The sequence below is a fragment of the Mastigoproctus giganteus genome, chromosome 4, assembly GCF_048544385.1.
Source record: "Mastigoproctus giganteus isolate SK-2022 chromosome 4, ASM4854438v1, whole genome shotgun sequence".
In the NCBI taxonomy this organism is placed as follows: Eukaryota; Metazoa; Arthropoda; class Arachnida; order Uropygi; family Thelyphonidae; genus Mastigoproctus; species Mastigoproctus giganteus.
Genome location: NC_143578.1, coordinates 239,705,377 through 239,731,307, shown reverse-complemented (window position 1 = coordinate 239,731,307; position 25,931 = coordinate 239,705,377). Strand labels below are relative to the sequence as shown.

Genomic DNA, 25,931 nt, shown 5'->3' with positions numbered 1-25,931 from the left:
AGATGGGATGAAAATATACCAATTTTCAGTTTTGAGTAATTAGTCAAACTCTTTTTCTGTCCTTTCTCCATCTTAATGTAAATTTATTTTATCAGTATGTTTCTTCTTCTTGTGCATGCTTTCACTGAAGTATGCACTTTATCCACTTTTGGAGTGATTTTACTCATTGAAGCCTTTCTATGTTCGTTATTAGGATTCTTTCATTCAAATGCATGGCACATCCCACCTAATACCAAAATAGTAACCTAGGTGGCTGCAATAATTTCCTTGATTTGGTCAAGTCATTCTTCCTAGCCTTTTTCAGTCTTGGATCCCCTTTTCTTTCTTTGGTTAACCATTTGTAAAAGAATAAGAGAAGTTTACCTCAACATATGTAGAACACTTCCACGATACTCTCCAGAAGTGAAAACGAATAAAATATTAACACAAAATGATTACAGTAAAAAAAATCAGTTGAACACAAAAAATATTTTGTGTTCAATTGATTTGTTTTTCAATTTATTTTTTTACTGTAATCATTTTGCATTAATGTTTTAATTTCTGGAGAGTATCATATGAAAGTGTTCTATGTATCACATTGACGTAAACTTCTCTTATTATTTTACAAATATTGAAATCAACATAGAACATATTGAGCATCATAGCTCTGGTTTATACTATCTAGCGTAACCATTATACCTCCAAATTAAGTCTCAAAAACTTGGCTCTCAGAATTAATGACAGGTGAGATCTTTTTGTAGACCACAGTTTGTCACTAGGCTAGATAGTCACTTGGCATTTTTTTAGGAATATTAGTGTAACCCTGTCATTGAGGTTTTTGACCATGGTATAAACTTATATAGTTTATTGAGACAATACTAATTGGTTCTGGCCATGCTTATAAAGCATAAGCCATAAAAAAAAAAAAAAATTCCACATCACCTGTCATCCCCTCCAGTAACTTGTCTAGTTCTTCCTTGAATTAATAAAACTAATCTCTACACTACCATTGCCTTGTACAATGGGAGAATTCCCCCTCCTTATCCCTGCTAGTAAAAGTTCCTGTACATCGTCCCAGAAGTCTATCTGCATTGCTTAGAGAACTTTATATCTGACTGCACCATCACCCCCAGGCCTATTTCATTTTCCAATACTTTGTAGTGCAACACAATTGGTATATTAATCTGGGCTTAATGCTACCCATATGCATATTCAATGTTAAACATCAACTGCCATTTATCAGCCCTTCTATCAAATTATTTTAGGTTTTGTTGCAGAAAAATTTAGGGAGCTAAAGGATTTTGTAATAACTGAGAGTAAAGTGTAGGAGAAATTGAAGTTAAACATATGAAAGGCACCTGTACTGGATGGGATCTATCCAGTTATATTAAAGGAGGCAGCAAAGGAAGTAAGCACACCCTTAGCCATGACTATGAGAGCATCCATGGACTCAGGGGATGTCCCCACAGACTGGAGATGGGCAAATGTATCCCCAATTCACAAAGGGTGACAAGTAATTACAGACCTGTTAGTTAACTTCTGTTCCGGGGAAAATAATGGAGTCTGGTTAAAGAAGCCCTGCAGGGGATCATCTAGACAAGACCACAGTTATAATTCATACACATAGGTTTGTTAAGGGGAAGTCTTGTCTGACCAAATTGACTGGATACTATGATGTGGTCACAAAGGAACTGGATGCAAAAAAATAATTTTGATGTCATGTTTTTTTGGATTTTAGGAAGGCTTTTGATACTGTTGCACATGGAAGACTACTGTACAAATTGGGGCAGTATGACATTAAGGACAAATTACTGCTATGGATAAAGAGAGAAGGCAGAGTGGTAATCAATGGACACCACTCTTTGTGGAATAATGTATTAGTGGAGTTCCCCAGGGTTCAGTCGATTGTTGTTTTCTGTGTTTCTCAATGGTGTTGATGAAGGTATATCAGGCTTAATGTACAGGTTTGTAGATGATATGAAGATTGGCAGCATTGTTAATGACAGTACACTACTTAAACAGGATCTAGAATAGTGCAGATGGGTTGAGGTGGCAAATGCAAAGTACTGCATATGGGTAACAGTAATCTCAGAGTAGCATATCAGCTGTGCAATACTATACTCAGGGAAGTGGAGAATGAAAATGAAAGACCTGGGGGTAACAGTGCAGACAGGCTGCAAGAGTAGCTCATGAGATTTTGTCAATGATATACAAGAATTTTGCTAGCAGGGATAAGGAAGTGATTATCCCTTTGTATAAGGCAATGGTCAGGCCACACCTGCAGTACTGCATACAGGTCTGGAGGCCTCATTTTAGGAAGGACGTAGAGCTGCTGGAACAAGTACAGAGGAGGGCAACAAGATTGGAGAGTGGAACATGGGGTTTCTTTTGCCAGGAAAGGCTAAATTCTGTAAATTGCAGTTTCTTGAGACTAGGCACCTGCGACATAATCTGATTTAGGTTTATAAGGCCTTGAATGGTTTGAGCATGCTCAATGCTGATGGGATTCTTCCTGTTGCTCAGATTACATGCCCGAGGGAGAATAAATTTAAATTGAGGAAACAATTGTAGTGCAGAAATGTGTGTTTAGCCTGCAGGTGATAGATTGCTGGAACAACAAGCTTCCATCTGTTATTGTGGAAGTTGACAGCTTAAATAAATTCAAGACAAATGTTTGGAGTCGATGGGTGGGGGAAATGGGAAGTTTTTTTTGGCTGATGCTGTATATAAACTTGCTCTTTTGCATCATATGCCTCTACTAATGCTGACTAGTATCATTCGTCACCCTGCCAATCTTTGTAAGTATCATCTGCAAACTTGGACATTAAGCCTGATATGTCTTTATCAATATATACAGAAAACAGTTGGTCAATACGGAATCCTGGAGGACTCCACTAATAACATTAGTCATGAAGGGTAGTGTCCACTGATTACCACTGTCTTCCACCCAGCTGTTCCTTTATGCATAGCAGTAACTTGCCTTTAATGCTGCACTGCTCTATTTTTGCAACAGTATAAAATACGGTATTTTGCTCTTACAAAACCGAAGTATATGATGTATAAATTAATAATATAAAAAATAAAATAAATTAATATAAAAAATGAATTATTGTGTGTACTCTATTATAGTTAAAATAATAGCATTAAAAAATCAACAGGCTCTTGTTGACAATAAATTAGTGAGCCTAAAAATAGGCACACTAATTTATTGCCTATTTTTAGATTATAAAATGCCATAGGTTGTGGACATCACCAGCATCATAGTATAAAGTTTACACATACGTTGTTGCTGGTGGTGATGTCTCTGCCCTGTTCTGTTATGAACCATCAACTACATTTGGCCTGAAGAGAAGCAGAAATGGCATAGTTTTGGCCAAGCTTCCAAGACAAGAAAATTGAGTATATTGGGTCAAGGGCTTTGTTTTACTCTAATAAGTTTTCAATGAAAGCAATGCTGTAGAAACACTAGTTACCCCTTATTTAAAATACACACACTGAAGTGATCTTGCTTTACAAGTTCCACATGTTTCTTGTAACACACACATAGTAACTTTCTTCAAATGGTCTTAATATCCCCAACCAGTTAACTATGGTAATGTTCCTTCTGCACTTTGGCATTCCAGTTTTAATTAAATTTTCCAGCATTGGTAAATCTATAGCTTAGCTTTCTTAAATGCCAAAACTTAATGTTTAAACATCAAGTGAAAACAGTGATGCTAACATACAAGGCTTCAAGTTTCTCATATTTTCTTCAGTCTGAATGCAAACCTTTCCAAATTTATACTTTGGTGACATGAGACTTGTCTTGCCATGAAAGCTCAATGAAGAAGATAAAACACTTATGAAATTAAAATTTTACTACAGAAACCAACAATGTCTGCTGCATTTTGGAAATAAAGTATTTTAAAGAACACAATACACAGATATTCTTATACAACATTAATTTAATTTACGGCACAACAAATTATGTACACTTCTACGGCTCCAAACATGCAACGTACTTGATAAATGCAAGTGACATTCATCTCACTTCAGCTGTTCCAAATCTATGAAGCTAATGAAATCTTAAATAAGCACCGGGAAAGGAATGGAAAATTATTTCTCATTGCCTCAAACATGAAAAAATATGGTATTCTCATGACATCAAGAGAAAGAAAAGTAGCAAATGAAAGAAAAACTTAAGATCGCTCACTAATGTAAATTATAATCCATTTGTCAGTGTCTTTTTAATTTATCAAAGTCAATATTTCAACTCTGATAAAAGATATTTCATAATTTATTCAAATTATTGCTGTTATTTGAAGTCAGCATTTTGATAAATTAAATATTAGATTATGCAGAGGAGGAGTAAAACTGGGTTTGAGAGCAAACATTAATAAGTTAAAGAAATGATAGCTGCTCCTGCCAGAAATACAGTATTATTCACACATTAACATAAACAGTTCAGTATGCAACTTTTATATATGTACAATAAAATCACAGCTGGTGTTTAGTGACTTTTCTAAATGACAGTTTATGTTGTGGCTGGGAGAAGAAACACTGGAGTAGTTGATGTGCTGAGACAAGTATCAGTTCCAGACACTGGGAAACAGTCCATATTTAGGCTTCCTGGATTACTTTCTCCAGATTTCCAAAACAATCCCTTCTTATTATTTGAATGGCGTTTCACATGTTTTGCAAGATGATCACTTCTCATGAACCTTCTATTACACTCAGCACAAACAAATTTTTTCTCTCCAGTATGTGTGCGTTTATGCCTTGACAGTTCATCTGACCTGGAGAATTTTCTATTGCAGTTCTCCCATGTACATACAAATGGCTTCTCTCCTGAAAAATAAAATAAAAATGGATTTATCACTTAAAACAGTACACAAAAATATTAACTTCTATTAGTTTTTTTTTTTTTTTTTTTTTTAACTGCTGTAAGGACATTCAAGGAACAGCTATTAAAGAGGATTTTTCAAAAATTAAGAATCACTTAAAGTCACTAGTAATATTATTCATGCTAATTAAATAAAATGTAAAAAATCTGGAACTTAAATGAAACTATAAACTCTCAGCAGGTGCATTACAACTCTAGTATAAAAATCTTTCCCCGTAACAAAAATAGGCCAGTTAATCTTACCTCCAAGAAAGGTGCTATGATATTATAGTTCTCAAGAAAGCAATTTATATGAGCAGCCATGTAATTATTGCAGTTCTTTTCCTATTTTATAAGTCTCTTCAGTATGTAATGCTACTGCCAGTATACAATTTTCTTTGAAGTTTTGTTTATTTTGGTTTTTAGGAGCATTAGTAACTAAGGCCATATTGCTCCAGGAATATGCGGTAGCCATTCCCTGACCTTTCCGCATCCTCCGTATTTGGTGGTGACAGGCTCGAACCCCGGTCTAATCAAGAAGCATGTGCTACGCACTGTTCCTCCTTCCCACCTGGCTATGGAGGCACCTTGCCAAGTGCATAAATAGTTTTTTTTTTTTTTTTTTTCAAAAACAATCCCATCAGGAATACATTCACTTTTTTCCTTGAGTGACCAAGATTTCATTTCTGTTTGGCACTAAGTTTTATAAGTTTTTGATGCAGCCACCAATAGATAATTTTTCTTGGAATTTTGTTATTCAAGCAAGTTTCTAACAACTGTCTTTTTCAAAAAAAAATTTTTTGTGAAAAAATTTTTTGCACACATCATAAAGATGGTGCAGTTCTTTCCCCTAGAAAGAGTTTTTTGTAGCTGATACTATAATAGATATGCTTTTCAAAAAGTATTAACTCTGATGAAGTTTTTTTACAGAAATCACATCCATCACTTCTTAGTAAGTCAGTTTCTTCAATGCAAGACCATCTTCAATGAAATGCAAATCTATTGCACACAATTAAAAAAAAAAGTAACTATGGCAAATTGGTTGTTTAAAACATGAGAATCTCTCATGCAGAGAAACTCTGAATCTAATTTTTCATGTTTTACAGTAAATTCATTTTTTTCAGTAAAAGCTGTACCCATATCAATTTCAAAAAATTGATATGATTATTTCGCAGTAGACATTTTTTTGCCCTAATGATGACATGTCAATATTAGATCAGATTACACTAAATTTATTTCATTCTTGATCACATTTTTCTTGTTTGCTTGACAATTAATGAGAATTTAATTGTAGAATTTCTGATTCAGAAATTAAACAGTTCTTTGAAGGCAGGTGGAATTTTAGCTAAGTGGATAAGGTGGTAGAAACAAAAAAGCTAGATTCTGTCAGGATCTAATAGATGCCATATACCTGCTGTTGGGTATATGGCATCTATTAGATGCCATATACCCAACAGCACTATCCACTTTTTCTTTTCTATGATTGGATCTGGGTGTTGAATGAATTCAACATCCTGTATTCAACAAGTGTGTGAAAATAACTCCTTTTATACTGCAATTTATTTTTGTTCTTTCATCAGTGTTTTCCAACTGTTCATCTGCATCTTATATAAGAAGATGCAAGTCCTTGTGGTAACCAGACAAGTTGGGAACAGACTATGCATCTATATATATGTGTTCAATACATCTTGGGGAAGTCCTACTCCCTTGAAACTGGCTAACAACACCAATTGAAGGACTTTAGAAATTCTTCAGTCAACAGCAACAGTCAATGGGCTGAACACTTGAGGTTTAACATTGACAAATGCAAGGTACTGCATATGGGTAGCAGTAACCCCAGAGTAATTTATTAAATGTGTACTACACTTGGGTAGTGGAGAATGAAAAAGACCTGGGGTTAATTGTGCAGTCAGATATGGAAATTCTCTGAGCAGTGCAGACATGCAGCCAGGACAGATCATGGTGTTTTTTCAATATACAGAAACTTTGCTAGTAGGGATAAGGAGGTGATTATCCCTTTGTATTAAAGCCGTGGTTCAGCTGCATCTTAAGTAGAAGTCTGGAGGCCTCACTTTAGGAAGGAGAACTGCTGGAATGGGTGCAGAAAAGGGCAACCAGACTGGTGAAGGGAGCAAAAGGATGCTCTTACATAGAAAGATCTCAGTTCTGTAAACTATCGTCTCAAGATGACACCTGCAGGGCGATCTGATCATTAAAGCCTTGAATGGATTGAGTAAACTATATGTTAAGGGCATTCTTTTTTTTTTTTATGAAAAACTCCAAACATGAAAGGTATCAAAACCTATAGTACTTAGTACCGTGCATGGGTTGAAGGAGAAGTATGGGGGGAGGGGGATGCCGGAAACTTTGCTCTAGAGACTAAACATGGGTTTCACCACTTCAAGCCTCCAATAAGTAAAGTGGTGGTATTTCACCGGTTGATGAAAGTCATCTACCACCTACTTGCTGATCTACCACCTACTTGCTGAGACTACACACAAGAGGGCATAAATTCAAGTTGAGGAAGGATGGTTGCTAGATAGATGTGCAGAAGTTTGCCTTCAGCCAGCAGGTGGCTGATTGTTGGAATAGGCTTCCATCTGTTGTTGTGGAAGTGGTTGTTTGAATAAATTCAAGGAAGAACTAGACAAGTTCTTGGAGGGTACAGATGGGTGAACTGTGTATTTTTTTTTTTTTTTTGCTGATCTATATAAGCCAAAAATAGTAATAGTATGGCAGATTATACCTTCTTGCATAACCTGCCATACTATTACTACTAATATAATAAACCAAGCCTCTCCAAACAAATGTGGTAAAACCACTGTGCCATCAGGGAGGATACATTTTTGTTTAAACAAAACTAACCACTATAAATTGCTTTCATATATTTTTATATTATTCGCCATAAAAAGATTTAAGTGATAAGCTATTAATCATTTAATGTTTTGTTGAGAAAACAAAGATAACATGGCACAAGATAGTTACAAATATGAAGGAATTGATTTTACAAGTAGAACCAGACTGTGAAAAAATAAATTTGAATTGTACAATGGCAAAAAATTTTGGATAAATGAAAAATCATGTCACAAAATATTCTGGTTTTCCTGCCCTTTTTAGGCTTAGGCATGTTAGGAACTATCTGAATTAAGATGTAAAAATACAGAAACTTTGGGTGGATTGGGCAAAAAAAGACCCCAAAAATGTACTGGTAGGCAATGGATATATCTGGCATGAAATATTCAATACTTATTTCATGCCAGAATATTTTATTTGTATATAAGGAAAACAGAATATAGCTAAATAGTGGCTCAGTTACATGGTTCATTATCTTGATTATTCAAAAGTATTCACCTGTAATAACTAGACACTACTGGCAGCACCAGAGAATTGAGGAAGCATTTCTACTGGGATAGATACACAAGATGATCGCCCATTTTTGTGCCAAAGTTCTTGGAACATAGCAGTTCTTAATTCTACCCCTTATCCTTCTTGGGGAAATGATAGTTGAGTCAAATCCCATGACTATTACAAATTCACCTCTGATTTATCCAATTATATGGAAATTTAGCATCAGAATAGGGACCTGTTCTCTCAAAGAATGACAACACACAAAAGTCTTTACAAATTCACATCCTTGTCTACACGAATGCTTAAATTCTTTGGTAATCGGCACACAATTATAGCAGTTCACAGTCCCACTCAACTTAAAAAGGTGGCTTTGTCTGAGCAGTCATTGTCATGGACAAATCCCCTGGTAATCCTCATTGACATTCCTTTGAAGCCACTCATAAACCTTCATATGCTAATTGGGATAGTCATCAGTCATGACATACAATGGCTTATGGATACCAATGAGCAGATTTCAGTATGCAAGGTACACCTGCCCTGCTGTTTTCAGTTTCATGGGCATATTCTTCCTTCAGACATTTTAGTAATTGCATGCTCGTAACAGTATGGCAGCACTGTATCTGTTGAGGTCCCAGAATGTCCTTTGTGCACATCTCATACCATACACCTCAAAATAACAAATTCTTGTAACTACTGATAAGCTCTGCTGCATATTCACTTCATTATCTCTACATTTTTTTTTTTTTTTTTTTTTTTTATGAAAACCCCAAACACGAAAGGTATCAAAACCTATAGTACTCAGTACCGTGCATGGGTTGAAGGAGAAGTATGGGGGAGGGGGGTGCCGGAAACTTTGCTCTAGAGACTAAACATGGGTTTCACCACTTCAAGCCTCCAATAAGCAAAGTGGTGGTATTTCACACATTTCAGATTTCCAGTACAATTTTAAAATTGCCTTGCATTGCTTGAATATCAAGCGAATCTGCCATTTTTTTTTGTCAAGGTTTGAGCCTTGGTCAACAGCACAGTTCAGCTAAATCCATCAGTTAACTGCATACCACATGGAAAAACCTTTGGTGTTATATTAGCATATAATATACTGATTTCTTTATTTATGAACAAAATATAATGTAATGAAATGTATATGCATCTTTTTTTTTTGAGATGCCCTGCATGTGTACAAATTTAACCCAATTTAAGATTTTAGTTTAAATCTTTGACACTATCAAAGAAAAGTGTTTAACATGGTATGGACATGTAAAACGGATGCAAGAAACCAGATAGCCAAAGGTTATCCTGGAATGGATACCTCCTGGAAGGAGGAGAAGAGGAAGACCTAGGAGGACACTGATGGATGGAGTACGGGAGTGCGTGACAACCTGAGGCTTAACCAACCAAGACACCTTGAACCGCACTTTATGGCAGGAAAAAATTCCTACCAAAAAATAACTTGTAGGCTGAGGAAACCCATTGTAAATGGAAACACTCCTCTTGAAGAAATTTAAATCCATGTGCATAGTTAACAATTACAGGATATTAATGCATCAGCAGTAGGCTATTTTTAAAAAGGTTTGCATTATTTGTTTAACACCAGCTTTATCACACTATGATTATGCTGAAGAAGAAAAAAAAATGTAAGCAAATTAGAAAATTGATTTAAAGAATTATTTTAATTTTACTGGTTATAGATAATCTATGATATGTTAAAGTATCTCATCATGTGATATGGGTTATTAACTTTAGTGTGTTCTTTTATGAAAAAAAAAGAAAGCACAAACATTGTACTTTAATAGATTAACAATTGTGTATTAATCACAATTAATACAAGCATGTACAAAGGATACTAGGAAAGTTTTGCAATATGATGCAACAATGAATCACAGGAAGCTGCTTGTTGAGACATGTTCATACGTGCATAGTAGCCGCCGCGCCAAGTCGATGGGCTCAGTTATTCATTAGTAGTGAGAGTGTAAAGTGCTTGCGATGGCATCGTGGTCACGAAATGAGATAAGGACAGTTTTGAGGTATAATTTCGTGCGTGGTTTAACCATAGACCAGTGCTTAGAAGAAATGACTCTTGCACTAGATGATGATTGTCCACATCGTACAACGATATTCAGGTGGTATAGAGAATTCCAAAGGGGAAATTTCACTCTGGAGGATTCTGAGAGGCCGGGAAGGCCACGAACATCAGTTACGGAGGAAAACGTTACTGCTGTGAGGAAAATGCTTGACGAAAACAGGCGAGTGACCTACCAACAGATAGAGGATACTTTGGGCCTAAATGCACCAGCAATTCGTTCGATTCTGCAAGATCATTTGCACGTGAAGAAACTTTGTTCTCTCTAGGTGCCGCATCAACTGACTGAAGAGCAGATGACACGACGTGTGACTTGGTGCCGGGAGATGTTAAAAAAGTTTGATAAGGGACAATCTCGGTATGTGAACAACATCGTGACAGGTGACGAGACTTAGCTGTACTATTACGATCTGCCGACCAAGGCTCAAAACAAAGTTTGGGTCTTTGATGATGACGACACACCCGTAATTGTCAGAAAATCCCGATCTGTAAAGAAGAAAATGATAGCTGTATTTTTCAAATCGAGTGGAATTGTGGAACGTGTCGTTTTGGACACGCAGAAGACAGTCACAGCTAAGTGGTATACTGAACAATGCCTGCCTAAAGTCATTGGATCTATGAAGAACCTGCGGCCAAAGTCAAGAATGGACACCTGGTACCTCCATCACGAAAATGCTCCAGCTCACCGCGCCAAAGCCTGCACCGAATATTTGACCACGACAGAAACTTCTCGAGCACCCTCCCTACAGTTCAGACCTTGCTCCCTGTGACTTTGCACTGTTCCCGCATGTGAAAATGAAGCTAAAAGGGAGGCGGTTTTCCAGTGATGAGGACCTTCTACGGGCTTGGGACGAGTGTGCTTTACTCCCTAGTGAAACTTGGCAGAACTGGTTTAAAGATTGGTTTCGGAGGATGGAGAGGTGTATTGAATGTAGAGGAAATTACTTTGAAAAAATTAAATAAACAAAGCTGCATTGCAAAACTTTCCTAGTACCCTTTGTATTAACGTTCATAATATAACAAAAAACAGTTATGGTTGTAAATGATACTAAAAAATAGATACAGATTTCATATGGTCTTGTAACTATGGTATTATATTCTAGCATTATGTGGAAATAACACCACTGGTCTATATCAGAACCCATCAAATTATGACAATGTTTCCAAAAGTTGCCAACTAGAGACTGCCCTAAATGGTATCCCAGAACAATTTCACTTAGCATTGCCATATTGAATCATATACAGTTAATTTCAATGAACTCTATGGTTAGAAAGTGCCACAAACCAACAGTATTTGGCACAAGAGCTAATTAGGAAGCCAACAATCACCAATCTGTAAAAATATTAGCTTCATATGGAGACATAAAACGTAATATTTGAGTATGAAGCTTCAGGTTACAAAATAGACGGGGTGGGGGATGCTAAACTAGCCATCCACCTGGACTTTGTTATTCTTGAATTTCAGCAATTTGTTATGCTCATCCAATCATTTCCAACAAGATGGCATGTCTCTGCTCATCTTGACAGTGATATGACTGTCATTTCAGTGATCACAGTCATGTCAATGATGCCCATCTTTTTTCAGCAATGACTAAAAAAAGATGGGCATCAAGTGCTGTAGCAAACAAAAACAGTAAGCTCTATGCTTTCAAATGATAGACACTAAGCCAAAAATTTGCTAAAACCATGCAACATGAAATTTGAAAGAAAAATTAAAATACCAAATTTTAAGCAAGAACAAATACCAGACTTTTTCCATTCTTCATACATGAATTCATATTCACTGTGTTGGAATATGTACCAATGCTGAGTGCTAGCAATATTTTTGAAAATTTTATTACTGTATTAAAAGAATATGTATGTATAATTCTATAGTGGCATCAGTATTAATCCTTCAGGCAATACTTTGTTCATAATCTGACAAAACCAAGGGTAGCCATACAAAATTTGTATACTAGTAATTCTCAAACTTATTACCTCATGCTGTTTGTTGGCTAAATTCTGCCATTTTCCTCACCATAGTTAACTGGAATACAGAATCTAAAGGAAAACTTTGGATATCGTGATATTAAGGTAGCAGCAAGTAACCAAAGATTTCATTCTCATTTCCCTATTAATGCTAATTGGAGAATATTTTTTTTTGCTAAAGTCCAGGCATTTCCCACTCAATACACACACTCCCTTTCACATATGTCTAGCATTCCATAGATATGCTATTCACTGCAATGATTTAATTAAATTCAAGAACCAAGTGAGTAATCCTACTTCTTGAGAAGTCTGTATGCTACAAAAGGGGAACAGGAAAAAAGTTCTGGATTCAAAAAAAGAACTAGCAAAACATGCATACGAGTATAAAATAAGGTTAAACTTTTTTTTTTTTTTCCCAGAAAAATAAAATAACCAATACATAGATACATGTACTACATCACATGTAGAATACACTTTCAAGAAGCAGGATTACCCACTAGGGTTCTATGTCTAATGAAGTCATCAGAATGAACAGCATATAATGGCAGTTCCTTCTAACTGTATTAGGCTGCAGGCAATCAAAGAACTAGTATAGGTTTGGAACATTATGCTTTTGAATAAATTTGTTTTATTTTGGAGTAGTTAATTAAAGTAATTTAATGTCAGTTCTAAAGTTCTGATATGTTTAAAAGTTTGCAGGTGGCTTATTATGTTCAAATGCACCAGGTGACATGTCATGTTTTGGTTTTCAGGTATAGTAACATCTCACTGAGCAGTGTGTTATTAATCAAGTCCTAATAGGGTCAAAACCCAATGAAATGCAGTTAACAATGTACCTAAGCACCTGAAATTATATAACCAGAAATACCTATTCTCAACAACAGACCCATGTTTCTAGAAACAGTCAGCCTCTAATACTTATAAAACCATGAATGGAATAAATGCCACTATGCTATTCAGACATTTTTTTATTCAGTACAGAATGACAACCACACAATTTTGAATTGGTGTTACCTATGCTTTGCCGCAATTAATTATTAAATTAAAATGGCCATTGTAGTGATAAGGTTTTGTGTTATAGACACAAAGGTTAACGCCTATAATGCTAACCTTATTCAATAGGCACCATAATCAAAATCGGGTCAACAACATACTGGATATGAATTTTATAAATAGAGCTCAGAAAATAATTCCTAAGAATACAGATAAAATACAATTTCTAAACATACTGGTTTAAAATAAAGTATAATGGTAACATTTTCTTACCTGTATGAGTCCTAACGTGAGCCTTCAGGTGTGAGCTTTTGAAGTATGTTTTCATGCAATTTGAATATGTACAGTGGTATGTTCTTCTTCTGATATCTGTGACTTCACATGGTTTAGGAGCTGTTGCAAGGATAATAGGAGTTGAAGCAAATAGCTTTGGTGGTTTATCACTAATCAGTTCTTTTCCTCTTGAAGTTAAGACAGTTCCTGTGACAACTGGTGTGGAAGTTGTAACCACAAGCTGAACAACTGAAGTACTTCCATTTGTGACTGGTAGAAAGGCAGCAGTACTTGTAGGCACCTGAGTCAAAATGAGAGCTTGAGTTGGAATGCCTGCATGCTCCATATTGCTAACCTGAGTTACTGCAGGAACTGTTGGAATCATGGGTATTACAGTTTGGGCAGTGATTTTTGGTGCAATTGCAACTGGCTTTGTGGCCTGTGTAGTATTTGTTAATGAATTTGATCCACCTTCAACTGTTAGAGGTAGAATAGTTGCAATGGGTACAGTTCGCGTTGCAACAGAGGTAGACATTGTTGACTGAGCCGTAGTTGTGATGGGGAGACTAACAACGGGAGAGATTCCGGGTTGCCGCGTTGGGAGTTGCATCCGAGCAGATTCTTTATTTGCAGAAAGAAATTCCATTTCTGATGAAGTATCCACTTCAGACTCCCTGCTACAACTTTCTTCAGAAACATTTTGTAGCTTTGGTGCCTTCACAATTACAGATACTGGCATTCCCGTGACATGTGGATTGGGAGTTGGAGGTGGTGTGTTGGTAAGTAAAAGCTGCAAAATGTTTAAAAAAAGAAAGAAAACCTAATTACACACCTACATAGCAAAATTTGTATTGAAATAAATTATAGGTTGTACTAAAATTTAAATCCTTATTTCTTTAAAATAATTATAGTACATATTTCATAAATTTTTAAATTCTAAATATCAACAATATACATGCTTCAATTCAAATACAACTTTTAGCAATGAAGAAAAGCAAGAACAGTTTTACATCTGACAGACACTGTGCAGGTGATTTATTTATTTTTTTAATTTAAATTTATCATCTGGAAACTATAATTCATCCAACCCATCCACACTAAAGGTTGGGTGGGGCCAAATTATGAGTAACATTACACCAATGGCATATAATTTGGCTCATTTTGATTGCTGTGTGTGTGTGTGTGTGTGTGTGTGTGTGTGTGTGTATTTTCCTAACTGCTTTTTTCAAGGGGCAGGGGTTGCTGCATAAAAAGCTGGAAATTGAAAGTGTACAGAAAATGAGTGAAAAATGCATACAGCACAAGAATTTCATATAACAATGTGGAACAAATTATGTTAATTAATAGAATTTTTAATTTGACATTGAAGCAAATTATTACATTTTTATGATAAAAAAAGGCAGATGCCACAAACAGATGTTCTATTTAGAGGATAACTGATGGAGGATTAAAAGTAAGTAAACTACATTCCAGACTCCATTTAGCCTCTAAACTATTAAACTTAATTTTGAAGAAAATTTAGCCTGCCCATATTTCAAATAAATGTAAAGAAAGCAATTTGTATTAGCATTTCACAGGATAAATTAACAACTTATAGAACAAGAATCTAGAGTAATATTTGTTTGCTGTCATTATCCCTTTGCTTATGATCAATAAACTGTCAGAACTGTTGCTAGTTTTCTAAGAGTTTAGTATTCTCCAGAGCATCTCAATCTACTCAATTATAGATTAATCAATCTGTCAAGAAAGCCACTACATCATAGATTGTCATCATAGTTAAATTATTTACCTGCCTCTGTATTAGATGGTGCAGTGATATAGACTGAATGGAGAATGACAAACTGATTGATCATTATGCAATGACAATAAACAGTTGCATAACATTAGTATATATTTTGTAAAAATATTTACTAATGTTCCCTTTTCTAAAATGCATCCATATAAGTTGTCTTCTGTAATTCCTTAATACTCCTTTTCCTTTTGTTACACTAGATATCAAGTTATTTGCTGTTATATGGAACATCACTCACTACAAGAAATTCCATGCACTAATTCTAACTTTTTTTTCTTGTACAAAGAAAAAATGCTTTCAATTCCAACACAAAGAATAGTTTTGTAAAAATATTTGTTTTTCTTCTCTAGAAATGCATTCTTAGTTGAAGTGGGTCCTCACACTGAGCTAAATCTTTTTTTTTTTTGTTGCACCTTATTTTAAATCAGTTTGTAATTCCACTTCAGGAAATGCATGTGTGCATCATGGAATAGTTTGTTTAGGGATTTATTAGGTGCATCAGCAACTATGGCCATAGTGCACCAATGGACTAGACAATTGAAAATGAACCAACACCTATTGAAAGAGGAAATCTCTCAATAGGGCTGTGTCAAGACTTATGCACCTGAATACAAACAAGAAAAAAAATGACACACAACTGTCCTTCCCAAAATATGGAAAAGCATGTTTGTTTTGTTGCTACTGTCACCCCAACCATGAAAAGGTGTGCATTCATTGTGCCACCCCTAAGAGCTGTTTGCAACAACTACTAGAATAGGACTAGCATTATATCTAGTAGAGTGTTTCAATTAATTGGCCAGCTGGTAGGCTATATACAAGGTGCCCCTTTGATCTTATTCAAAGATTTAGATTATTTTTTTTAATAGTGAAACTATAATGCAAGATACACCTCTCTGACCACATTGGGTTCAGTGAGGTGTAGTTTTGAGTATAAAATAGCAATAAAAATGGAAGAGGGCAAGTGCCTTAACACAAATAGTTAAAAAATCAAAATGCCATCTCACAATAGAAGTGCCATTACTTTTTTTCCCTATTATAATCATTCTCTGCATTATATTAATTTGTACAATGATGAGTCTGTCATTAATTATTTTAATTTATTAAATTTCTATCAGTTCAGTCATTTTTATAATTGTAATAAAGGTTATTTCCTCAATTTTATACAAGCCCTTTTAAAAATTTCAGAAAAAAAATGGGGTGGGGGGAATAATAAGTAATACTTCAATCTGCACAAAACAGAGGATAAATCACTGAAGACAGTTAAAAACTATTCTCCATGAGTTTAACAACTTTACACATATGCAAAGACTTAGATCTGCCTGGAACTGTTGGAGAAACTATCTGCAATCACCTAGTCAATATCACAGAATAATTTTTTTTGTAGTAATTTGGAAGAATTCATTTTTAATTCATTTTTTTTATTTTTGCTTTTATTTGCTGCTAGCTGAAAATATATGAAACTGCTCTTTTATTCAGCACACCAATATCATTTCAAAGAAATCACAGTTGTAAATCTTATGATATATTAAAGTATTCTTTGAAGCCATTGCTTGCTATCTGAATTAGGGGATGAGAAATAGTATACAAGTTTATGCAACTGAAGGCTTATCAAACTCCAGAAAAAATTTGGTTTTTATCCCAACACCTAGTAGGCATATATATAAAGCATTGCGCATACACAATTCACATGCTTTGTGTATGTATAGCTGGAAGTATACATTTGTTAAAAAAAAAGTCATTAATATTGTTTGTTAATTATATGAATAATTTTTTGTGTGTTTCTTGATACATTAACTTTTTTCCTGTTATCTAAGGAATTACTGCACTGTTTATAGTTCAAATTTCCTGCTTGTTTTTGAAAAAAAATATTCCATTATTTATTTTCATTTTAATAATCCAAATTTGTTATAACCAGTGAGTGTTTGGGTAATGTGGTAGTGAAAATTAATCCTGCACTTGCAGCCTTCAAAATTCCATGCTATCTTTATTTTCTATTAAAATTTTGCCCTATGGGTCTATTATCCTGCTTTGCTTTCCCTTCAGATGTCTGTTTAGCCAATCTTGTCCTTTCAAATAACAGTACTGTCTTTTTTTTTTTTTTTCCTAAGTTTATTTTCCTCACTTATCGTTGATTACATTTTAATAATAATAAAAATTAATCATTAATATACTAGTGGAAGCTTTTGGTCATTGATCAGATATTCTGAAAAGGAAAAAAAAAAAAAAAATTAAATTATGGTATATCCAACTTTGCTACATTCTTTGTTTGGATTTAGATTTTTATTTTGAAATCAAACACCACAGTAACAACTCACCTAGAATAAAAAGGCTGGAATCTACCAGTATTAAGTAATGGAAAAAAAAAAATTTAATTTTTGTCACCATAAATATTATGCCAAACCAAATATTTAATGTTACCATAACTGACTCACATGGAAAAAAATTGTGATGATAAGAGATAAGATTATAGTAATATGAAACTCACCCTTGCAAGTTCTGATCCCTTCTTAGAACCACACCTTGCATTAATTTCCTCAAGTTCATCTTCTGAATGCAGTGGAGTAATGTCGGCATTATGTGATAATGAAGAATTGGAAATCTGACAGTTTTGGGCAGAGGATTGACGGCTGATTGATAACAAGGTTTCCACAGCATCCAAATCTATACGTCCAAGAAACTGTCCATCTTGACTAGAGGCCATAGAATCTTCCTATTACAGATAAGATACATATTTCAGCTGACAAATTTATGATGCCAAGGAATTGAAGAATAAATATTAAAATATTGTTCAAGAGGTTACTGAGCAAAGTTGTTTATGTCTTTGAAGATATTTAAAATCTCTTAAGTTTATGTTTAATCTTGAATGAGTACAAACTGTGATTATCTACTTCCCTTCTCATCCCCCCCAACTTCTTATCAGTAGCAGTTTATCAAATGTCCAGAGAGCATATGATCACATGGTTGTTGTTGTTGTGAAGAGAAAAGCACTAAGCTTATGATAAAGTGTGCAAAAATAGCATCTTGCAAAAGCTGACCTCAGTCTGCAAAGATCTAGTTGCAGTGCTTTTTCAGGTCCTGTGTTGGTAAGTTGAATTGCATGCAACCATAATTGAAGTGTTTAGAAGCCCTCCTTACTATATATCATTTATATACTGTATTTAATACAATTTAAATGCAGTACTTACAAGCTACGTTATTTTATTTTATATCTGCATAACAAACCAACACTTATCGTTTGTAATTAGTTTTATATTTATCCTTCAGAGCTATTTAAAAATAACATTTCTTTGGTAAATGCATGCCAAACTGCAAATTTTCATTAAAAAACAATATAAAAAGTTGCATTTCCGTTTCTTATACATCTACATTATGTTACAAATAAAAACTAACAATCAAAATTGAAATTCAGACTCTAATTAATATAATACGCTGATATAAGTTTTTTAAAACATAACAAAACACACATTAAACTTAAAATTCTGCTTGAAAATTTCAGCCATTGAAACAGCTTTAGAATTTCTTTTCGTAGTCTGATTGCCCTCTCGTGCCAAATTTTTATTTCCTGATCATTAATTAATAAACAATTTAATAGTATGGTAGTGCGACTTTCATCTTACTTTTCGTACTAACTACACTTTTAAAGACAAGTGTCAATAGACACACCTACTAAATTAACAGTAAGTATCCTTTCAATTAACGATATGAAATGCCACACATTAAGAAACAAAAATCATAAGCTAAGAATAAAAACACTTAGTTAAACCTTTCAATGGCGGTTTTATTCTGTCAGATTATTCCATTTACTCTTTACCTATTAAAGTACTTGCTTAGTATTAAAAAAAAAAAAAAAAAATATATATATATATATATATATATATATTTGATTACTGCATTTCCAACAATTTCTTTTTAATTGGATCAAAAGAACATGTAGTATAAGAAGTGTTTTGATTTCAGGATATTAATTGACTCAGGCCACCGATAAACAGAGGTATCAATTTGTTCTAACACACTTGCAAACAATATCACTTATAACAATAGCTACACTAAATAGAAAGAGAATTGCCTTTTTGGAGAATTTATTAAGTTTTTTTTTCTAATTATTTTGGAGAGTCACGCGGACATTTACTGCATCGTGAAATTCCATTAGAGGTTTAAATAGCAAGCCAATAAGACCAAAATAAAACACGAGAAACTGCATGCAAGAAAGGGAACAGCGGGAAATGTCTATTACTGGAGATTTGAATCCGTGAAGTTCCTATACTTACAGTAAATAAATGCGGGGGGGTGTTTGGAGGAGAAAGAGTGTAGGTACTCATTTCTTGACACCGTTCTCTCTCTGTATCGCTATCAAACTTAACTAAAAGCTTTCAGATGCTCCGCAGCCCTCTTTTATTTGAAATGCATAGGGTGTGTGACGGATGATTCGAAATGGCAGTGTGGGTATGACCAGTTCAGCCAATACCAACACTCGGCCTCTGAGGGCACGGTTGAAGAAGCCAATGAACGTCGGCTGTTCACGTGCCGGGTGCATGTCGGTGGAGCTGTTGTGCACGTGGACTAGGAATGACAGTTGCATGTGTAAGCATATGATACAGGGTGGAAAGTAGCATGATTGCTCGCACGTAAGCCAACCTACTCGGCATGGCCCACTGCATGATAGTTACGCTGAACAGTGGACCTCGTCTTAACTGTAAACATCCTCTTATGTGGATTACGTGTTTCGTCGGGTTTTAGGCGCCACTGTTTACTGCTTGAAATGGCGATGCTTCTTTTTCTTTAATTAGGGCTTAAAAGAAAACAACTTATCATCTTTCTTTTAGTTTGCATATTAAAATATGGAAAACCTTTAAACAAGAGTGAAAGAAACTCAAGTATAATGGAAAAATATTATTACGAAATGTAAATCCATACAAATCTGTAAACCTAAGATTTGCAATATTGTTTTATATTTTATTTCTTTCTGAGATTCTAATATCTACTGAGGAATATTGGTGTACTTTCATTCTGAATTCAAATTATGCCAGTAAAAGCTTTTTATGGGTGTCCCACGCCCAATTTTTATGGTGGTCCGTACCACCTTTCAATGCTAATACTTTGCAAATATATTTAATTAAATATTATATTATTTTTGTGTGCGAATCATCTCACCTTAGGACTGGCGCTGCGAGTCAATATTTGCAGCCCTCTTGAGATTTTATTTCAGGTAAACGTTTATATATTTCGTACGAAATTATAACATCTTTGTATGTGTGAAATTTAAAAATTATAAAGTCTGAGACAGTAAAATACATGCTTCTGAAATTAATTTCAGAAATGCTTAGAATACTGCATTTAATGTGAATTAGTTTTACAGCTCGAAAGATTTGCACGTTAGTTGTGTGGCTTGCAGTACAGTATATGGCTTTTAGGTTATTGTTTTGTTCCATTGTTTTTTATTTCTTACAGTTTTGGTTAGTGTTCAGTTTTATTGATTTTGAATAAGTGCACGGCACAGGACAACGTGTCTGTATATACCTTTTAAGGCATACTCCGCCCAGGCTTTGTGCAGATTTGTTCACTATGTCAAGTGCAGTGAGCAGCGCAGGAAGTGACGTCACGATGTCGTGTGAGGTAAATGTAGAATGGTAACGTGCTTTTAAAGAGTTTACTTTTTTGGGTGGGAATCTTCAGTTTTTCCATTTTGGAATGATCGAAATTTTGTTTTTTGTTTATTGCTTTGTGATAAGAAACCGTTACAGCTTCAGTAGTAAAGCATTTCTGTTCATTAAAAAAAAAACTTCATTACACAGTAATTATCCCATAAAAACAATGTATTGCTAAAACCTCTCATATTGTAAGAGATTTTAAAAAATATATGTGTGTTGTGTGAACTCGGCGGATTTAAATTGAATGGCTTCCTTTTTTTTTTAGAGTAATGTCACAATAGTTCTTATTGAATTAACAGAAGCTTTACTAGCAATTTTAACGCCTGTGGCCAGGATTTTTGACGCCTATCAGAAATGCGCTTTTGTTTTCATAAATGTAATTAAATTATAATTGTATCTATAAAGTGACACTTTTAATGTAAAAACTACAGTTATTTTTTATTACAGCTGATTATAATAATCATTATGATGATTTTAAAATAAAATATTGATTCAGTTATTGTCTTTAATTCCATTCGGCGCCTGTGGTCGGGGCCATCCTCGACATATCATACTTTCGCCTCTATGATTTAAAAAATAGTTCATTTTTTAATTAAAATATTAGTATTTGCATTAGCAATGGCCACATGGTGCAATGAAGCCTATGGCTCATGCTGCACCAACCAAAAAATAAATAAAATAAAATAATAAGAAAATTTTAAAAATATAGATAATTAATAAGAGAAAAGGAAATAGACAACCAATTCGTTTCCCTCCTCCCGTAGGTTATTATCCAGCTGACCTCTGAATTCCCCAAACTGTCAACCTCTACCACCCATGCAGTTAACTTATTCCAGTAATTTATAACTCGCTAGCTAAAAAAATACTTCCTGGAATCAGGTCTAAACATTCTTCCCCCGTAACTTGAAATTATGGCCCCTAGTTCTAGAATAATTTATAACCGTGAAAATTTCGTCCTTATTCATTTTGCTTATGCTTCTCAGAGCCTTAAACACCTCAATCAAGTCTCCTCTAAGGCGTCTAGTTTCCAAGCTCTGCAACCCACATTCGCAGTCTCCTCATATGGACGCCCTTTTGCGGATCTCACCAGGCCAGTTACTGGTCTTTAGTTGCAGTCTCTATACTTGAACACAGTATTACAAGTATAAAATTGGGTTGAAGTAGTGTCAGTGTATTGTACCATGTCCATAAATTGCATGTGTGCACCAGTTTGTAGGAGAAAAAAAAAACGTAGGCCCCGCTTTCGATTTTCATATTACCGTACTCGAAACCAGCTTTTTCTCGCTTGAAATTAAAAGTGAATGAGATTTGAATCTATAAGTTTCAACAAGAGTGACAAGTAACGAATCCACTTAGCACGGAAGAGTTTTAAAGGTTGTCGAACCGTAGGAGTGGACTGGGGTTGGATCCAGTTCATCTGAACTGTTGAAATCAATCCTAAGCATTTAATGAAAGAATTGTAGTTATTCGGCGTATATTAAATATTAGTGATGTTTAATGATGCAAAATAATTTGTCTAAACCTTCATTCTTTAAGAATATTCAAAGTATCCACTTCCGCAATACCAGATGGAAGTTTATTCCAAAAATCGATTACACTCTGGCAGAAAGCAAATTTTCAACCAGTCTTTTCCAATTTATGTATTGTATTAAGTTTGATATAAGCCTTTAGTTTACTCAATAAATCTATAGCTTTAACATTTCAATCAGGTGACCTCCCAGGTGCCTAGTTTCCAAACGCTTCAGTTTAGAGAACTCTTCTTTCTTGGTAAGAGACTTGAGTTCAATAAAAAAAAAATATATATATATATATAACATACCATTAGTATGTTGCCTTTTCCAACAGCCTTCCTAAAATGAAGCTTCTATACCTGTTGCCTGACCACACACAACGGAAAATCATCTATTTCTTGCTGCTAAAATTTTTGTATATTATTGGCAACCCCATGAGCTACCCTAGCAGCCTATCTGCACTGTTCAGGGAACTTGATCGCTGCTAACTCATTTTTAATTCTCTGCTATCTTGTATGTTATTCTGGGACTATTAAACCTAATCGCCGCTTTCTTTTCAGCCTATCTGACTAATTTCCTTAGATCTTGTTACACTGCTCGACAAAATTAACAGAACACGTAGAAAACGTGGTGTAACTCGTGCAGCTTGCGATGAAGCAGGACAAAATTTTGGTGTAGCATAGAATAACGATGAAATGAGGAGACAGCAATGAACTTCGGATAGGTATAAGGGTTGTATAAGAATTACCCAACAGGCGATGAACCAAGGGTATCTGTAAGATTCACCTTAGGTGACCGAGAAGTTGGCTGTCGGTGTTCAATGAGACTCCCACTGGTGTCCCACACATGTTCGATCGGATTTAAGTGTGGTGATATTGTGCTAACCACAACAGTCGTTGGATATCTTCAGTATGAAGATATTCCTTCGCCACTTGATTTTTGTGTGCAGTGGCATTGTCGTGCATGGAAAAATCTGGATCGACTGTACCTCTAAAAAAGTGGTACATAGAGTTCGATGATCTGTTCTCAGTACCTTTGGGTAGTTACGGTACCCTATCAAAAACATGAAGAGAGGTGCGGCCGTTGATCATTATAACGCCCTATACGAGAATACCGCCTCCATCGTAAGTGTCCCTTTCTCTGATGTAGGGATGGTATCGCATTCCTGGTTGTCTTCAGATAAAATAACGGCTAGAATCTGTTGGTAGGCTTATCAGAAAATAGAACTGTATCCCATTTTCAGGGCTCCAAGTGACGTGACATGTTCATGGCATCAGTTTCGACGAGCTCTGCGGTGGTTTGGGATTGATGGGATAAAAACCACAGGCTTACTTGCGTAGAGCCCACTTGAACTGCGCCTTCTTAACACAGTCTAGTTGGAAATGTTTTCACCTGTGGCTGCAGCAACTTCAAGAGGCAGTTGATGACAGGACATCGTAGGATTCCGTATCCCTGTTAGAGCCAGATAGTGGTCTGTTCTGCTTGATGTAGCACTCGGGCGACCTTGGACAGGTCTTCTTGTAATGGTTCTTCTCCCTCCTGAAACTGCTTCCATGGTGCCGAAACGACACTGCATGGCACATTAAGCCAAGGTGCCACCTGCGACTGCCCAAGTCGTCCAATATCCTGCCATCTCAAAGACTCATATAAACGAGAACGACTTGCCATCCTGATTAGTGGAGGTGTGGCTATCTCACTGAGCAAGCCAAAAAAAAAAAAAAAAGGAATGAAATGATGTGATTGCAACCCATGTTTTTTATATAATTTGGGTTGCATATATAAAAAAAACCATGGGTTGCAATGTGATTGCAACTCATGTTTTTTATATAAACATGGATTGCAACCCATGTTTTTTGAATAATTTACATAATGTGCGGCTCTGTAAGATGGTAGATCGAAACTTGATATGTCTTCATCAATATCCTTAATAAATATTAAAAACAATGAGTAGCTCAGCACTGAACGCTGAGGGACCAATTAATAACATTAGACTGAAGAGCATTGACCATTAATAAATGCTCTCTCTTCTGCCATTCAACCATTTCTCTATCCATAGCGGTAACTTGCCTCTTATGCCACACTGTTCCAATTTGTACAGCCGACTTTCGTGTGGAACAGCATCAAAACGATTACTGAAATTGTATAGGAGGCCACAATTATTTCTCTTTTCTTGGAATAGAATTAAAGCATGTCTGCAATTGAGAGATCTGAATCGATGGGTGCTCTTATAATTTTGGCCAATGGTTTGGTTCTCTTACCCTTTTATTGCTTTATTTGATGTAATTAGAATTTTAGCTTTTTTTTTTTTTTTTTTGCTTTTAGCTTCAATTAATCTTCCACCTTCCCTCAGGTTTCACAAAATTTTAGCTCCCAGATAAAATTAGGTATAGTATTTCTGATATCGCCATCCATAAAATTCTTGGATCAATAATTGTGCTATTCATATCTAGTCAGGAGTTGCTTCCAATTTGTTAATAAGGAACTCGCTCGAGAAGAATTTCAGCTGTTACTCTTGACTAAAATAATGAATTTTATGAAGTTGATTTTTAACAAGGAGCTCGAATAATCCCCAAAAACGTAACAAGAGGCTCACCCGAACCCCTTCCAGCACACCTCTGAATCCAGTTGACCAAATGGTCCAGCTCTCTCATTCTAGTGTTAACACAAGCAAAGAATTTTTTTTATTTTTCTTAGCCGAAGATTTCGCGTAATGTTCCCTTTTTTGATTTGATTGCAAAAAAGACTAACTCATATTTGCTGTAAGCGTCTGTGTCCTCTGATAATTTATAATCATCCCATGCACTTTTCTTCACATTGGTCTCATCATTTCATCTGGCATCCATTTACAGTCCTGAACGTATTTCTTCGTTGGTATATAAGAGTACCTGGGCTTCTTCCCAGGTAGAATTTGTAACTCTTAGCTTCCTTAGGTTCCATTGAAAATAAGTTAAATAAATCCATCATGCACAAAGAGTTACTGCTCGATTGTCACATCAAGTGGTATTTTTTCCTCTTGTTGCCTCTGTATTATACTGGTGTCGGAAAGAGCTATCAAAAAAGATCCAAAAGTGATCTACTACCATGTGAGTGACCACTTTGCAGATTCCAAGTCAATATTTGATGGGTTAAAATCCCTTATTATATGTCATCCTGATTTAACTGGCCCACTCAGTGGCGTAGCTACCATGTAGGCAAGCAAGGCAATTGCCTCCGAACCCTTTAGGGTCCCGGCGTCTTTGGCTGTCTCCTGTTTTTGTAATTTTCATTAATTCAGTAGGGGCCCAAACATGTTTGCCTCCGGGCTCGAAAAAGGGTAGCTACGCTAGTGGGCCCACTCCATTTGTCTGTCGTAGCCTAGTGGTCAGGCGCGCGGGTGCCTAAGTACACGTGCCTTGAGTGACTGGGGTTCAAGCCCGTGAATACGGTGCTGTTTCTTGTATTCAATCTATCATGCGAACTTCTCTGACCGTTTTGGTCG

At 35.4% G+C, this 25,931-nt stretch overlaps 1 protein-coding gene across 1 annotated transcript; it reads right to left on the bottom strand.

Moving 5' to 3' along the window:
- Positions 1-3,905: 3,905 nt before the first annotated feature.
- Positions 3,906-19,697, bottom strand: LOC150087546 (uncharacterized). Its single transcript, XM_090371250.1, has 4 exons — positions 19,563-19,697; positions 17,780-18,004; positions 13,503-14,292; positions 3,906-4,806 (listed from the first exon to the last, which is right to left on the bottom strand). The coding sequence occupies exons 1-4, from the start codon at positions 19,611-19,613 to the stop codon at positions 4,493-4,495; spliced, it is 1,380 nt and encodes a 459-aa protein (XP_090227376.1). The 5' UTR covers positions 19,614-19,697; the 3' UTR covers positions 3,906-4,492.
- Positions 19,698-25,931: the final 6,234 nt, after the last annotated feature.

Bases quoted from the DNA above. Each gene is read 5' to 3' on its own strand.
- LOC150087546 (XM_090371250.1), bottom strand. From the start codon at position 19,613: ATGAGTACCTACACTCTTTCTCCTCCAAACACCCCCCCGCATTTATTT. The intron at 18,005-19,562 runs GTAAGTATAGGA...TATCTGTAATAG, and splicing joins CCCCCCCGCATTTATTTACT to GAAGATTCTATGGCCTCTAG. The intron at 14,293-17,779 runs GTGAGTTTCATA...AACATTTTGCAG, and splicing joins AGGGATCAGAACTTGCAAGG to CTTTTACTTACCAACACACC.